The sequence below is a fragment of the Protomyctophum bolini genome, assembly GCF_963924005.1.
Source record: "Protomyctophum bolini genome assembly, chromosome: 11".
Lineage (NCBI taxonomy): Eukaryota > Metazoa > Chordata > Actinopteri > Myctophiformes > Myctophidae > Protomyctophum > Protomyctophum bolini.
In genome coordinates, this window is record NC_137872.1 from 37,749,374 (window position 1) to 37,765,203 (window position 15,830).

At 47.1% G+C, this 15,830-nt stretch overlaps 1 protein-coding gene and 2 pseudogenes across 3 annotated transcripts; 1 reads left to right on the plus strand and 2 right to left on the minus strand.

Annotated features, from left to right (window-relative positions):
* Positions 1 to 603: 603 nt before the first annotated feature.
* On the minus strand, positions 604 to 2,580 carry LOC308323874 (arginine--tRNA ligase, cytoplasmic-like; the record flags this gene model as incomplete). Its single annotated transcript, XM_080775730.1, has 1 exon — positions 604 to 2,580. One exon carries the CDS (start codon positions 2,578 to 2,580, stop codon positions 604 to 606), a length of 1,977 nt encoding a protein of 658 aa, XP_080631856.1.
* A 625-nt stretch (positions 2,581 to 3,205) lies between these two features.
* Positions 3,206 to 5,416, minus strand: LOC308323455 (selenocysteine-specific elongation factor-like; annotated as a pseudogene). Its single transcript has 2 exons — positions 5,407 to 5,416; positions 3,206 to 4,787 (listed from the first exon to the last, which is right to left on the minus strand). The product of its transcript is annotated as a selenocysteine-specific elongation factor-like (transcript).
* A 2,160-nt stretch (positions 5,417 to 7,576) lies between these two features.
* On the plus strand, positions 7,577 to 9,553 carry LOC308323456 (thimet oligopeptidase-like; annotated as a pseudogene). The gene is made up of 2 exons: positions 7,577 to 7,846; positions 8,047 to 9,553. The product of its transcript is annotated as a thimet oligopeptidase-like (transcript).
* Positions 9,554 to 15,830: the final 6,277 nt, after the last annotated feature.

Below are 15,830 nucleotides of genomic sequence, written 5' to 3' on the forward strand. Positions count from 1 at the left end.
AATCTGGTCCCAGCAAACCAGGCACAGATTTGCATATACATAAAAACGGTTGAAAAAGACGGCTGTCACTTTTTGGCACCAAGTAACCACAGTATACTGCTAATCAAATTACAACTACATACTCTATATAGTATAATGTATATGTATACGTATGTCTAGTCATTAGTCATTGCTGGGACGGTGCATACGCATCGAAAAGGCTGGGACGGTGCATAGGGCGCAAAGTAACCACAGTATACCGCTAATCAACTTACAAATGACATATAAATAGAGGCAGAAACTGAGATTTGACAGTTTGTAGCGGTTTGTAGCGGTCGAAAGTACTTGCGCGCTCTGCTTGCGCACTAGTAGGCCATTTATGGCCTACTAGTGTGCAACAAGCAAGTATGCACTCGGCAGAGTGCAGTTCTAGTTATTATTATTTTCCCGTGGTATACTATTTGGTAGGTCTGGCATGTCCAACGGCATAATGCAGGCACACAGGCAGAACTTCAACGTTATAGAGATATTTTTTAATGAATACTAATAATGATGTATTATCATTCGAGTCACACCATCCCGTTACAGAATCATAATCCTGTGACATTCCAGTCCGCGATGACGTCACATCTTGTCTACAGTGTTGATGCCCAGGATGTGGAAGCCTTTGGCCATGACGGCCGCCGTCGCCTCACACAGCAGCATCCTCGACATGTCGACCTTCACCACCTCACGCGTCTCTCTGTCCCTCTCCACGCAGTAGCATTTGTCGTAGAACTCCGTGAAGGTGGTCGCCAGTTCATACATGTACTCACACAGCGTGTGGAGCAGCAGGTCTTCCACGATCTTGTGCAGGACCTCGGGGAAGCGCAGGATGCATTTGCCTAGCTTCCACTCCTTGTCGTGGTCCAACCGGACCTCTGTGGTCTCTGCCGCCTTCCACAAAGTGGCCTCGTTCAGGCCGGCCAGACGCGCTATGGACCTGATGCGCACAAACGCATACAGCAGGTACGCCGCCGTGTTTCCTCTGTCGTCCAGCATCCTCTCGAAGGAGAACACGTAGTCGCTCACTCTGTTCTGGGACAGGTCTGCGTATTTGATGCAGCCGAACGCCACGGCGCGCTGAGCCTTGTGCAGCTCATCGTCCGTCAGCACCTTATCTTGTCCTCTCCCTTTCAGTTTGTCCATGGACCTCTTCAGCCCTTCCTCCAGCAGGTCCATGAGCCTCACTGTCTCTCCGGAACGAGTCTTGAACTTCTTCCCGTCCTCCCCGAGCACCACCCCGAAACCTGTGTGTTCCACCCTGGTGACCTTAGGGTCGTACCAGCCGATCATCTGAGCAGCTGCAAACACGGCCTGAAAGTGGATGGCTTGTCCGCTGTCTGTGACATAGATGATGATGTCGGCCTTTTCCTCACAGATTCGATGTTTGAGCGCAGCCAGGTCTGAGGTGTCATACGTATAACCGCCATCAGTCTTTACCACAGTCAGGAAGGAAGGAGGAATCATGTCGGCCAAAGGCTTCACGACCTTACGACCGGCATCAACTTCCACCAGCCCTCTGTCTTCAAACTCTTTGACCACATCAGTCATCAGGTCCTGGTAGAAAGACTCTCCTCTCTCAATGAGCCTAATGTCCAGACAGGTGTACACCTTCTGGAACTCCCTCCTAGAAACATCACAGATAAGGTTCCAGGCTTTGATCAAGTCGTCCTTCCTGCTCTGCAGGTAAACGACACACTGATACGCTCTCTTCTTAAAGTCCTCGTCCTCATCGAAGCGCTTCTTTGACTCCTTGTAGAATGCTTGCAGGTCTCCTATGTCAGGACTGACAGACAGGTAGTTTGGGAAGTTGTCCTGAAGGTGAGCAATGAGCATTCCAAACTGAGTCCCCCAGTCTCCTACATGGTTCAACCTGAGGACCTCATGTCCCAGGAACTCAAACAGGCGACACACACTGTCTCCTATGATGGTGGAGCGGAGGTGACCAACGTGCATCTCTTTGGCGATGTTGGGAGACGAGAAATCTACCACTACATTCTTCCTGAAGGCCAGTGGAGGTGGCTGGACTCCATTGACCAGTAGGCCGGAGAGCAGTTTGGACACAAATGCCCTCTTCAGATGGATATTTATGAACCCTTGGCCTGCTACCTCCGTCTCCTGGATGAGCTCGTTCTCAGGAATGATCTGCACGATTCTCTCGGCGATCTCTCTGGGATTCGCACGGGTCTCCAGCATCTTAGCGAGGGCCATGGCGCTGTTACACTGGTAGTCTCCAAACCTGGCTTGCTGGTTGAGCGTGACAGACACAGGAGGGTTGTCCAACCCTGGATAAGCTGCCCTGATGGCCTCGCCAAAGATCTCCACCAGCCGCTGGTTAATGTTCACCATAAACATACTGCTCTTCTTCTCCTCCTCTTGTAGGCTCCTCTTCAGGATCTTGAGTCTGTATTTCAGACGAGTGTTCTCTTCTCTCAGTTCGTCCAGCAGTGAGAGTGACGACTCCGGGGACAGACACTCCTGGATCTCCGCAGAGAGAGACAGGATTTCACGCTCTTGTTCCTGGAATCGGATTGTGTATTCAGAGATTCTGTCGGGCATTGTTACCTCAAAAAGTTATATTGGAAGTAATGTGGAAATGTGCGTTTTGACTGTGCAGGCCAGTCCTTTATGACACATGCTATGCTTTTTGTGCTTGAAAGATGGACATGCTTATTGGCAGAATGATGTCAGAGTTTGTGCAACCTTGCATTTTGATTGGCTGAGAGGGGCATTGTCAACATTTCAGAATTTCCCTGTACACGACCTGAAAGTGGATGGCTTGTCCGTTGTCTGTGACATAGATGATGATGTCGGCCTTTTCCTCACAGATTCGATGTTTGAGCGCAGCCAGGTCTGAGGTGTCATACGTATAACCGCCATCAGTCTCAAGGATCCCTGTATCCTAGCAACGGCCGCTCCAAACCATACACAATTGAGAAAGAGAGAGAGAGAGGGAGGGGGGAGAGAAGGAGAGAGAGATACGACCATTGGAGATGCTTGTGATGCTTTGATCTGACTGCAAAGTGATCACGTGTTGTATTGTATTGTGCGTGCATGCTTCATCAACACCCATTATGAGTATTCCGTTTCGGAAAGCGAAAGCAGAGAGCGTATACTCTTCATGCCCTGACCTATCCATCCTGCAGGGCAGCACAGTATCATCAGGAATCTGGCACAGTGAAGGTCAGGACTGAACCATCTTTTTATGGGGATCAAAGACATAATTATCGCTTGAAGTGCAAGTGAATGGTGACAGGCTGAGAATGAGCTTATTTGGCCTGCTCCGCTTTGGCCGCAGCACCTTCTCCTTTCTTCTTAGAGACAGAGGACAGCAATTGCTTGGTTTCTGGACGAAGACCCTCTGGTATTTGAATCTTGAACTTCCCACTGTGGTCGAACCCACCGCCAATGACGCCGACCTCACCCATCGACAGCGTGACTTTCAACGACCACGAAGAGCTGCAGGTCGGTATCTTTCTTAAACAGATTCCGGCCAATGGCAATGTAATCTTCGGTCAACCGTTCCACCTTGCCCTCCCTGTGCTTGATCTTGAAGATAATTAAGCGGGTCAGGGCCTTCTCAACATAACCCTTGTTCTCAAATCCCTCCAGTAGACGCCTGTGAAAGTCCAACCTGCACACGTTGGCATGAATGTTTGTGTCAAGCTTGGACCCAATCAATCACCAGGCAGAGCGAGGGAAACGTGACTCAAACTCCAACAGTGCCCACTGTTCAGGGTCAGGTCCCGCCGGCCCTATAGCTGCCTCTCCCCGACCTGTGACATAGTCATCCTGGTAGAAGTACTCCCGCTCGAAGGAGAAGGGTGTGTCCAGTGGGCCTGGCGGAGGTTTTCGATGAGGCGAGCGGTTTGGCATCTGAGAGAGACTCATGAGGGTTGTCCGCAGGCGGCGGGCCAAAGAAGCTCACCCTCGCCATTGCCGTCTCGTGGCCCACAGTGACGTGAAACTTGGCGCGCGCGGCGCGTGGAGAGAGCACCCCGGAAGTATACCCGATCTTCCTCATAGAGATGAGCGCTGCATGGAGCGTGCGCTGCAGCGAACCAGGGCTGCACACCACCCCGCGCTCCAGCAGTTTGGGGTCGAACTGTGTCACACACACACTCCCACGCGGTCACCCTGCATTGCACCCGACACCGGCTAATTTCGGAAACCTCTGCACCAACTTCACCTTCTTGGTCACCTTGAGGGTATAGGGATCTCCACTGTGTCGCCGACGGCCAGAGAGCCCTGCAGCACGGTTCCTGTCATCACCATGCCCTGACCATGGATAGAGAAGCAGTGGTCTACAGCCATCAGAAAACCACCCTTAAGGGTCTCTGTGAGGAAGGTATGTCTGCCCCTTCAACAGCTCTATAGGTGTTGCACTCGGGCTCCGCTGCATCAGGGGCCTCGCGTCCCTGGCTTCACTACCACGGCAATTACAGGACAATCATTCAATCTGGTACTCTCCGGGGTTTTGTGTATAGTCTCTTGCTCATTTTCGCGATGGCGCCTGGCCTCTTGTCGGCAGCAAGGAGATCGGTCTTGTTCATGATGGTTCTGATGAGAGACGCATGTGAACTGCAGGCTGTCATACTGGTGTCCTCTGCTCACCTGCGCCAGGTGTTCTGGAAGGTCCACGGTGAAGGAGGAGAAGCCCAGTTCCATTGTGATGCCTCTCTCTCTGGACTGAGGCTTCTTGTCGAAGGCAGCTGTGGAGGCGGTGGTGCTTAGAGCCCTGGCCAGAGACGTCTTTCCACTGTCCACTTATTTTTTGAGTGGCGTTGGCCCCTCCTATATCAAGCTTTGTCCCACACAAACATTAAATTCCCATTGACAATGAATGGAGAATCTTATGTCATAGTGTCTGAGCAAATAGAATATAACTATTTTGATGTACTATGATAAGAGCGCCCCTCACTTCACACAGGTGTGATTTCTGTAATGCAAATAAAGACGCTTTTCCAAGAGCTATAATTATTACACATCCATTGGAATTTGCTTCAACATACCAATGGCATTACATAAAACTCCCCGACATTACAAAAAATACATACAGTATAAAGTATAAACTGTGTATAAATCAAATATCTAAAATTATACATTACTGCAAGGCCATGTTTAGACTATATGTACATGTATTACATAATTATGTACTACCGGTATATGTTGTATGTATTTTTGTTTGCTTGCTGCCCGGGTGCCATCAGTATATATGGGCATATACTGTTGATATCAGGGACCTCTATATACTGTATGGGCAGGCAGGCAGGCAGGCAGATCTGACCATATACCTGTATGCGACTAATCTAATTCAAAATCGACGTGCATATCAACGAAGACATGATGTGCCAAATTTGTGGGAAGTTACCATATATGGAGTACCTGATATCATTGCTTGCCTCAAATCAACATTTGCCTGGACCCCATCTTTGAGCATGCCTGACACGGAACTCCGGACAAATAGAGTATAATCTCCATATGGGCATAAAAGTAATGCAGACAGGAAAAAAAAGTAATGCAGACAGAAACCACCATGTATGGGCAAATAATATGGGCAAATGCGGGACAGGGGACATAGCCAGACACAACGGCTACTCTGACGGGGCTCTGCACGGTTATTGCCTAATTGGCAGGGGCACCGGTCAGTGCTGTTTGGGCAAGGCCTCGTTTGGGCATGGCCATATATGGCATAAAAAGGGATATATACAGACAGATACACATCTCCATATATGAACATATACAAAGGACACAGAGGAATCTCACGCTGTGTTTACTGGAAGCTATATTGTACAGAGTTTCACTCCAACGGTACATACTTTCCCCAGTGTGCCATTTCCATTTGTTCTCCATTTATTGCTGCTAAAGTATTAACTTTTTACTTCCTTATTGCGAAGGCAGTGAGCACTTACAATGAGACCTATAGCAGATCATGTCTGTGTGTCTGTCTGTCCCGCTTTTGTGCCCATATATGGAGCTGGGTGATTACGTCACCATGACTCAGCCATAACCATATAAGGAGTCCCCAAAGCAGCTATAAGTCCAAAACCCAAATATGTACGAGCTGCGTTCGCTTCCCGCGTTTGCGCGTCTTACTGGTGTTAATTGCGAACGCAGTGATTGCGAACGCAATGAGCACTTACTATGAGACCTAGCAGATCATGTCTGTCCGTGTGTCCGTGTGTCCGTGTGTCTGTCCCGCTATCCAAATATGGAGTGTGTTGCATCAGCAATCACTCAGCTCCATATATGGGCACAAAAGGGGCCAGGTCCACTCAGCTCCATATATGGGCACAAAAGGGGCCAGGTCCACATATACAGTAACAGCGGGACAGACACACAGACAGACAGACAGACAGACAGACATGATCTGCAGGGTCTCAGCTGCGTCCGCTTCCCGCGTTTGCGCGTCGTACTGGTGTTGACAATACATAGGCCTAAAGTCTATAAATACCTTTTTTAAATATATGCCATTGACACAATTAGGACACATACTGTTTAGCAGTGCTGGTTCTCAAACGTTTTCGTGTCAAGGACCCCTAAATTGACACTTATTAGCCTATACGGACCCCCATTAGAAAATATATGCCATGCAGGGACCCCCATAAGAGAAGATTTGTATGACTCTAGCAGTGATTCTCAACAAGTTTGTCATGCAATAGGCTACGGGCCCCCTATTTTAATGGAATTCCTATCTCTGGGACCCCAATTTATATTGTAAAATCAATGTTAATTTAACGTTGAGAGTACACATGGAACCACTCTCTGAGTTACTGTATATAAGGGTCCATTTGGTTCCTATAACTATAATTTCGCGATATTTCATTGCATGGAGTGCAGTTGCATCATGTCTGTCTGTCTGTCTGTCTGTCTGTCTGTCTGTCTGTCTGTCTGTCTGTCTGTCTGTCTGTCTGTGTGTGTCCGTGTGTCACGCTTTTGTGCCCATATATGGAGCTGCTTTGGGGACTCCTTAGATGGTTATGGCTGAGTCATCGTGACAACTTAAATATGTACGAGCTGCGTTCGCTTCCCGCGTTTGCGCGTCTTACTGGTTAGTATAGGTTCAAATCCACTTTTTGCAAGATTGTCACTCTGCATGTGATTGTGAATCCCACTCTATCTAAAATGTAGTTAGATCACTTAACATTTAGATTCTAAATGTTAAGTGATACAGACTCATATTATGTATCACATATAGGCAAAGCACACACACACACACACACACACACACACACACACACACACACACACACACACACACACACAGAGAGAGAGAGAAAGAGAGAGAGAGAGAGAGAGAGAGAGAGAGAGAGAGAGAGAGAGAGAGAGACAGAGAGAGGGGGACCACTCATGTCACCGTGACTCAGCCATACCAATATAAGGAGTTCCCAAAGCAGCTATATATGGAGTGTGTTGTCTAACATTACAAACAAATCACTCAGCTCCATATGAGTGATATATGTCACAGGGGCACACAGAAAGCCATTTAGGTGCAGGGAAATCCTTTCACTTTACAATCTACTCAAGACCAAATGCTCCCATGATTTCCACGAACATGGGAGCTACAGGAGAGGTGCATTTCAGCAGCCCTACTCAGGCTTGCACCGACCACATCCTGCGCTGGGATCTGAGCCCTGAACAGATCCTGCAGATGTCTGACGAGCTCATTACCAAGTCCAATAAGGTGTTTGATGCCGTGGGTTCCCTGGACCTGGAAAGTGTCACCTTCAACAACACCCTGAAGCCCCTGGCCGGCCTTGAAGCTGAGTACACTGGCCAGTCGAACACGTTAGGATTCCTCATTCTTGTGTCTACCAGTAAGAAGGTGAGGGCTGCCTTGCTGCCCTTGTTTCACAAGGTCGTGATGAGAAGGAGAAATGTCCTGTCGAGGATTACAGCTCTGGCATTGACGGTGGATGAAGTCAATCTTGCTGTGGAGGAAAAGAGATATATGGAGAGAATGCTGGCTTGGAATAGTATCAAAGAGATACAAGACAAGTACTATACCCATATGTGCATCTCAAGCAAGACCAGGGCACTATTTTGACCTTCAGCAGGGATGAACTGGGAGGTGTTCCTGAGGACGAACTGAGCTACCTGGAAGCAGATGGAGACAAGTTAAAGATCAAATGTCACAAATATGTGTATTTTATGAAGAAATGCTATGTCCCTGAAACACGCAAGAAACTTGGGGAAGCATGTAACCAAAACAAGATGGAGTTTTTGAAGGAAGCTCTGGAATTGGAAACCTACCCTGACTTTTTCCTGCGTCAAAACATGGCAAAGTCTGCCAATAAGCTCTCCATCTTCCTGGAGGAGCTGGCCCACAAGCTCAAACCACTTGCAGACAAAGAGAGAATTAACCTCCTCCAACTAAAGGAGGATGAGTGTCAGGAGAGATCTCTGCCATACGATGGGAAGCTGTATGAATGGGACCTGCCATACTACAAGGCACAGGTGATGAAGCAGTATGGAGTGGATCACAGCCAGTTGAAGGAGTATTTTCCATTGGAGGTTGTGACCCAGGGCCTGCTGGACATCTGCCAGGACCTGCTGGGTCTGTCATTCAGCCTGGTGCACGGCGCCTCCGTGTGGCATCCGGATGTCACTCTGTACTGTGTTACCGACCTCTCCTCTGGGCAGACAATCGGACAGTTTTACCTTGACCTGTTTGACAGAAAGAGAAAGTACCCTGTTTGTTCCTCTTTAGGATGGTGCGTTGGGCTTCAGCCAGGCGGTCTACTGTCTGATGGGAGCAGACAGATGCCTATCGCTGCCATAGTGACCTATTTCAGCAAACCCACGGCCGACGCCCCCCTTGCTCCTGAAGCACGACGATGTCCGGATTTACTTCCATGAGTTTGGTCACACCATGCACTACCTCTGTGCTCAGGTTGACTATACGTTGCGTTCAATGCATTCAATGCAGAAAATGATTTTACTGAGGCTCCGTCCATGATGTTGGAGAACTGGGTTTGGGAGAAGGAACCACTACAGAGAATATCTAAACACTACAAGACAGGAGCTCCGATTCCTGATGACCTGCTGGACAAACTCATCAAGTCTCGTCTAGCAAACACCGGTATTATCTACCTGGAGAAGATAGTCCTGGCTAAATTGGTCCAGACTCTTCACGCTCAGCCTGGTTTGGACCCAGCTAATGAATGCAGGAGGCTCAGCAAGGACATTCTGGGATTCGCTGCTTTTCAAGGGCCTATCATGTCATCTATCTTTCACGGAGTGTTGGATGGCGACAGTGCCAACAAGTTCTATCGCTACCTGTGGAGTGAGGTGTTGTCTATGGACATGTTCTACAGTCGTTTCAAAGAGGAAGGAATCATGAACCCTAAGGTGGGTTTGGACTACAGGAACTGCATCCTGAGGCCTGGTGCTTCTAAGGATGCCAAAGAGATGCTGAAGAACTTCTTGGGTCGTGAACCCCAATCAGGAAGCGTTCCTCCTGAGCAAAGGAATAAAAGCTCCAACGTGTTCAGGTAGGAAACCCCGTCTCAGATGCTGGAGAAAGGACTAAAATTCTCAACATAGAGGACTAATGGTTTCAACATCAAAGACAAATAAAAGAAAGAAATAAACTAAGAAAGAAACAAAAAGATAAACACATTGAATAAATGTAAAGAAACTAAGCAGGAATTATAGGGTCAGGAACTTTGGAACACTCTCAGTGACCCACTACACCAGGGGTGCCCACACTCTTTTGACCACCTCAACCAGATCTACCCCCCAAAAAAGGTGATAATCCCCCTTGCTTTTTTTTGTGACCAACCTTTTTTCTTTATTTTTTTAAGAAACCCGGGTTAGCACAGACATTACAGGAGAGGGAAACAACAATGGTGCATACGTATAAAATAATACATGTTTCTTTTTTTCTAACAAGACAATTATGACGGAAACCAAAACAAAACGTGGCAATGATGTTTTAACAGACACTCAGACAGACAAGAATTGGTCAGACTTTGTTTACAGGAGTATTCAACCTAACGGAGTCCTGATTTTCCCCCTTGCTGAAACTGTGTAGCGGCGCATTTGGGATGGGAAATAGAGGGGAGGAAATGGAAACAGTAGGGTTTTTTTGTAACTAACTTGATAACGCAACTGACGTCTGCGTGCTCAACACTCTTAACAAAGTATTGCATTGTGGGTTTGAGCAGGACAGGCCCTTTTTGATGTCAATCAATCAAGTCACCTTAATTCAAGTGTCAGATGCCAATTCTTTCTTTAATTTTTAGGGGCATGCCATGTGGTCTACCTGCACAGCCTTTGTGATCTACTGACAAGCAATTTATACAAATATGGCTTAAGTATGTTCCAACACAAACACATGTGAAAGGAGGGACATCCGCACACTGCCACTTGCTGGTTCAGAGCATTTTATTGAGCAACGTTTCGGTCTTGCGACCTTCCTCAGGCTTAATTCAAGAATGGGCTGACATTGTCACTAAATACATTTCAGGGAGTATAAACAACCAATCAAAATGCATGTAATTTCTCCAAACAGATAACAGCTGCAGTGAAAAACCTTGTCACATGACTTGAAGGTGCAGTGTTTCTGTAAACATTCCCCATATATATATATATCATTGAAAATAACAGTTAACAATAATACAGGGGGAAAAAAAAGAATTATACATAAATGTCATGCCAACATACAAGGAAGACATACAGTAAGAAAACACAAACACATGAAATGCCATTGACAAAGTAAAAATATGACAAACATAAAACCCAATGAAGCCTATGGTCTGTTATGTGAAATCTACAAGCTCACAAAACATGACTCATATATAGGCTATGTTTTACGTGTGCTGTTGCTGTATGAAAGAGTGTGGATTTACAGTACTGGCATTTGATTACAGTATGTTATCACCTACTACTACCTGTAAATGCAGAGTCATGTGCATGTAAAGGACCACTTTACCAGCACCCTTGACCAGTAAGCTCCGCCCTCAGATTTTCCTTAAACATGTATACAGACAGACAGACAGTTTGAAAGTTTGAATCTGCTTGCCTATTGAAAATGTACAATGTACATTTTGCGCGCATATCGTGCACGCATGTCACCAGTCTACTATAGAGCGTTGCCAGGGCCAAGGAAATGATTCCCCATTCATTTTCCTCATAGACATTTCAAAAAGTATTTATTTAAACACTTTCATGGCGTTGTCATGAAAGGGGGAGGGACGTCGCAGTCCCTCCCCCTTTCATGACAACGCCAGGCCCAGGAAATAATTCCCAATGCATTTTTCCTCATATTCATTATAAGTAATAGCATCTTCCACTCACACTCGGCAAAGCTTTTCCATTGTTTTGACATTGCAGAATTTGTAAGGGCCGGCGATGTTACCATATAACTCAACCAGCCTGCAGAACCATGGCATTCCAAATGCATCCACGCCCAAATATGTAGTGTGTTGCCTATATAACCTCAATGTGTCCGCATGGCATCAGGTGCAAACAAATCAGGGATCTCCATATATATGGGCATAAAGGGACAAGGATTGACGGATACAGAGATCTCCATATATGAGTACCGTATATCAATCGGATCGACTGTGTGACATACAGTAGGTGTGAGGGCTGTGTGACATGATGGGGGAATGAGGACCGTTGCCTGTGTCCATATTTTCCCATATATATAGTGGTTGCTGTATCTGTCTGTTTGTGTCCCTTTTGTGCCCATTTGGAGATTTCTGTATCTGTCTGTCTTTCCCTTTTATGCCCATATGTTGTTCTGTCAGCCATGCCCAAATATGGAGGCCACAGGCCAGGCTCCCAATGTATTGCGAACTTCACAATGCAATGTGTTGTGAGCTTGCATATATATATATATATATATATATATATATATATATATATATAAAATCACACCCATCTGAAGTGAGGGGCGATAATATATTAAAGTCTAACTCAAGTTGCTATGATTAGGTAATGTAATGATGATGGAAAAAAAACAATCATTAAATTATCTTTATTGTTAATGGGATTTTAATGCTTGTGTTAGGGACAAAACAAACATTAATCTCCCTCCATTGTCAATGCCGTTTTTAAAACAAACATTGAACTAAAAACAAACATTTAACCTATATAGGAGCGGCTATAGCGCCCCTCAAATCTATGAAAGAAAATAAATAATAATTACACGCGACCTATGGGTCCCGAGTCCCGACCCTAGTGTTTGGGAAACACAGGACTAAGTAAAGTAAACCAGTAAGACGCGCAAACGCGGGAAGCGAACGCAGCTCGTACATATTTGGGTTTTTTAAAGATTTGTCCCCAAAGCAGCTCCATATATGGGCACAAGTTGGACCACGCCATCACAGTCATGTCACCATGACTCAGCCATAACCATATAAGGAGTCCCCAAAGCAGCTCCATAATATGGGCACAAAAGCGTGACACACAGACACACTTTGCATATCAGCCAATCACAATAGTGACTCTGATGTCACTCTGATGTCACATTGTCAATATCAGCTCATGCAGCTCAATTTCTCAGATCATCTTGACGTTCATGTGTACTTGTACTTTGCAAAACAAAAATGCCTAAACGCACCATTCCCAACGACCGGCAGGTAGCAAGGAAAGGACCCCCCCGCAGCCTCACGGGGACCACAAAGTCGGCAGGCAAAGGTGGAAAGTGGAGCTTCTACACAGGAGAGTTGTTCAAGGTGGGTCCATGGACGGTGCTGGCGATGAGCGGCGTCTTCGTCGTGTCCGTCTTCCTGATGCACGTCGTGAAACTCTACGTGAACTCCGGCCCTCTCTAAGCTCCTTCTGACGTTTAACCTCTGCCCCTCTGTATGGCTCCTCAACATTTAAACACTTTTCCTCCCCTGATTCTATGGGGTGCAGGCACACCCCCCTCTGCCATCTTCTCATACAAACTGGGTGTACATGATGATGATGATGATGATGTCAGCCAGGGGACAGCAGCGGATGGATCTGTGAATATTCACTTCGCACTACTTTCTTGGCCTTTTTGAGCGGTGCAGCCTCTCCAATGCACAGCCTTGTGTGTCTGTCCGTCCGTCCGTTTGAGTACGGAATGTCCGTTTCATCCGTGTGATGAAAGGCACCGCTCACTTCACAAGAGTGAGATTCTTTTTTCTGCTGATCAGTCCAGGATTAGACACGCCTTTCAGTCTGCAGACAAATTATTTTTGACCCGAAACAATGACCACCACCAATTTGTCCAGTTCAACTAAACTAAAAAAAATAAACTAAAGAATTAAATTAAGTAGAGAAAAGAAGTGTGTCTGAGCGTATGCGTGCGTACACGTACGTACATGTAAGAAGCCCCTTTGTTCGTGGATTTGCAGATTGCATTATATAAACTCAAGTGGGTATTTCTGATATGAACACAATTTATAACATCATGGAACTTGAAATACTATTAGAGAATGAATGGGAAACAAATTAATAGGACCCTCTGAATAGACTTCTCAAACCACCAAAATCATCCTATCTTGCCTTGGAGGCTTGGTCTGGACTAGCCCTGAAACATGACTGCCATGATAATTATCATGACAGTCATGAAGTAACTGCACCCTGTTTTTGGCGCTCGCTACATTTACAACGTTTCCGTATATATAAACATTCGGAATTCAAATATAAAGTACTCACAGTTTGTCCCACGGGTGTTTTAATAGTTAGTTGCACCAGCGATTAGAATTGCGTTGTTTAATAAAAAGCATTTTTGTCCGAGCGCCCCGGCTACTTTTTTCAAACGGGGTTCGTTTGGGAAATCCACAGTTGCACACCGGGAGCGCACTCGCCTATTAGTCTGTATTGGCAGGGCGGTCAGCGTACCTATATCGAACACACCGAGTGCCACCCCTCCTCCCGACCGATATAGGGGCGCGTAGTTGAAAGCCAATGGCAAAATAACAGCTCAGATAAAAATGCTTTTTATTAAACAACGCAGGATGCAGAAATTCTAATCGCTGGAGCTGCAACTAACTAACACCCGTGGGACAAATTGTGAGTACTGTGGTGGATAGACACACACTGAACAGTTATTAATGACATTTATAATTCACTGCGTTCCTGTCCATGTTATATATGGTTGTTCCTCTCACTTTAATGCAAGGCATAGTGTGTTACCTTAGGAGCTTTGACGTAGTAACAAGTTGACGTTTTATCTATGCGACAAGTTTGTTGTTGTCTCTCTCTTCTGTTAAAATAAACGGAGTGCCACCATCGTTGGCTTTTCCAATACGAGAATAAATCTCTCTTTTCTCTCTGCCTACATCGGCACTCCTACATTGGTGACCCCGATACTCTTGGACGTTTCCGGAGTTTTATTATATACTGAACATGTCAGCCTCGCTCAAATTGCCCGACTTTTGGGAACAGAATTCCAGCGCTTGGTTCGCACAGGCGGAGGCGCAATTCGCCATCAAAGAGATCACAGTTGATGAAACAAAGTTTTATCATGTGGTGGCAGCTCTTACGAGCGCGACTGCGGGGAGAGTGGTGAGTCTACTAGAACGTCCGCCGGCGAGGAATAAATACGGCACTTTGAAGGCGCATTTACTGGAGACTTTTGGACTTAATGAATCCGAGCGTGCGCGCCAACTCCTCTCGCTTCCCGGTCTCGGCGACAGTAAGCCGTCGGAGCTGATGGATCACATGCTGGCTCTGCTGGGAGACCATCAGCCTTGTTTTCTTTTCAAGGAACTCTTCCTGCAACAGCTTCCAGACCAGGTTCGTTTGGCACTCGCAAATTCTGCTATTACTGATTTTCGTCTGCTGGCCAGGGAGGCAGATAAATTTTTCTCAGCCGGCAAGAAATGTTTTGCAGCCACGCCCACTACTACCTCCAGTGATGACAATGCGTATCAGCCATACTCCATCTCTGCCACTAACTCTATGCCCCGACGTGCAAAGCAGTCAGGAGGATTATGTTTCTACCATGCCAAGTTTGGCAATAAAGCCAAGAAATGCCTTCCTCCCTGTACATTCAGTGCGTCGGGAAACGCACCGGCCGCCACCTATTAGCAGCCGTGGGTGACGGCCATACCAGCGGCTTGTTGTTTATCACTGACGCCCTCTCCGGTCGTCGTTTTCTGTGTGATACAGGCGCCCACATGAGTACGTTGCCAGCTTCAGCCACAGACATTCGCACAGGGCCACGCGGCCCCCCCCTTGTGGCAGCCAATGGCAGCACAATCCACACCTTTGGCACACGCACTGTGACGGTGTGTTTTGCTGGTCGGCGTTTCACATGGGATTTTGTGTCGGCGGAAGTCTCCACCCCCCTCTTGGGCGCTGATTTCTTTTTTGCCAATAAACTTCTGGTCGACGTGAGGAACCGACGCCTCGTCCATGCCGAGACGTTCAGCTCATTTCCGTGTGAGCACAGTGGCACTGCCCCGACAAGGCTGTCCAGTGCCCTCTCACCTGCTGATGACTTTTCTCACCTCCTCAACGAGTTCTCAGACATAACCACGCCTACTTTTTCGTCCGCCTCCACCAAACATGGCGTGTTGCATTACATCTCCACCGAGGGCCCACCTGTGCACGCCAAGGCCCGTCGTCTTGACCCACACAAGCTCGCCATCGCTAGGACGGAGTTCGATGCAATGGAGCGCCTTGGAATCGTGCGTCGGTCAAACAGTCCCTGGGCCTCCCCCCTTCACCTGGTGCCCAAGTCCAATGGTGGTTGGCGCCCGTGTGGCGACTACCGGCGCCTTAATGCTGCCACTACGCCTGACCGCTACCCTATTCCACACATCCATGACTTTTCGGCCCATCTGGCGGGTGCAACTATTTTTTCAAAAGTGGACCTT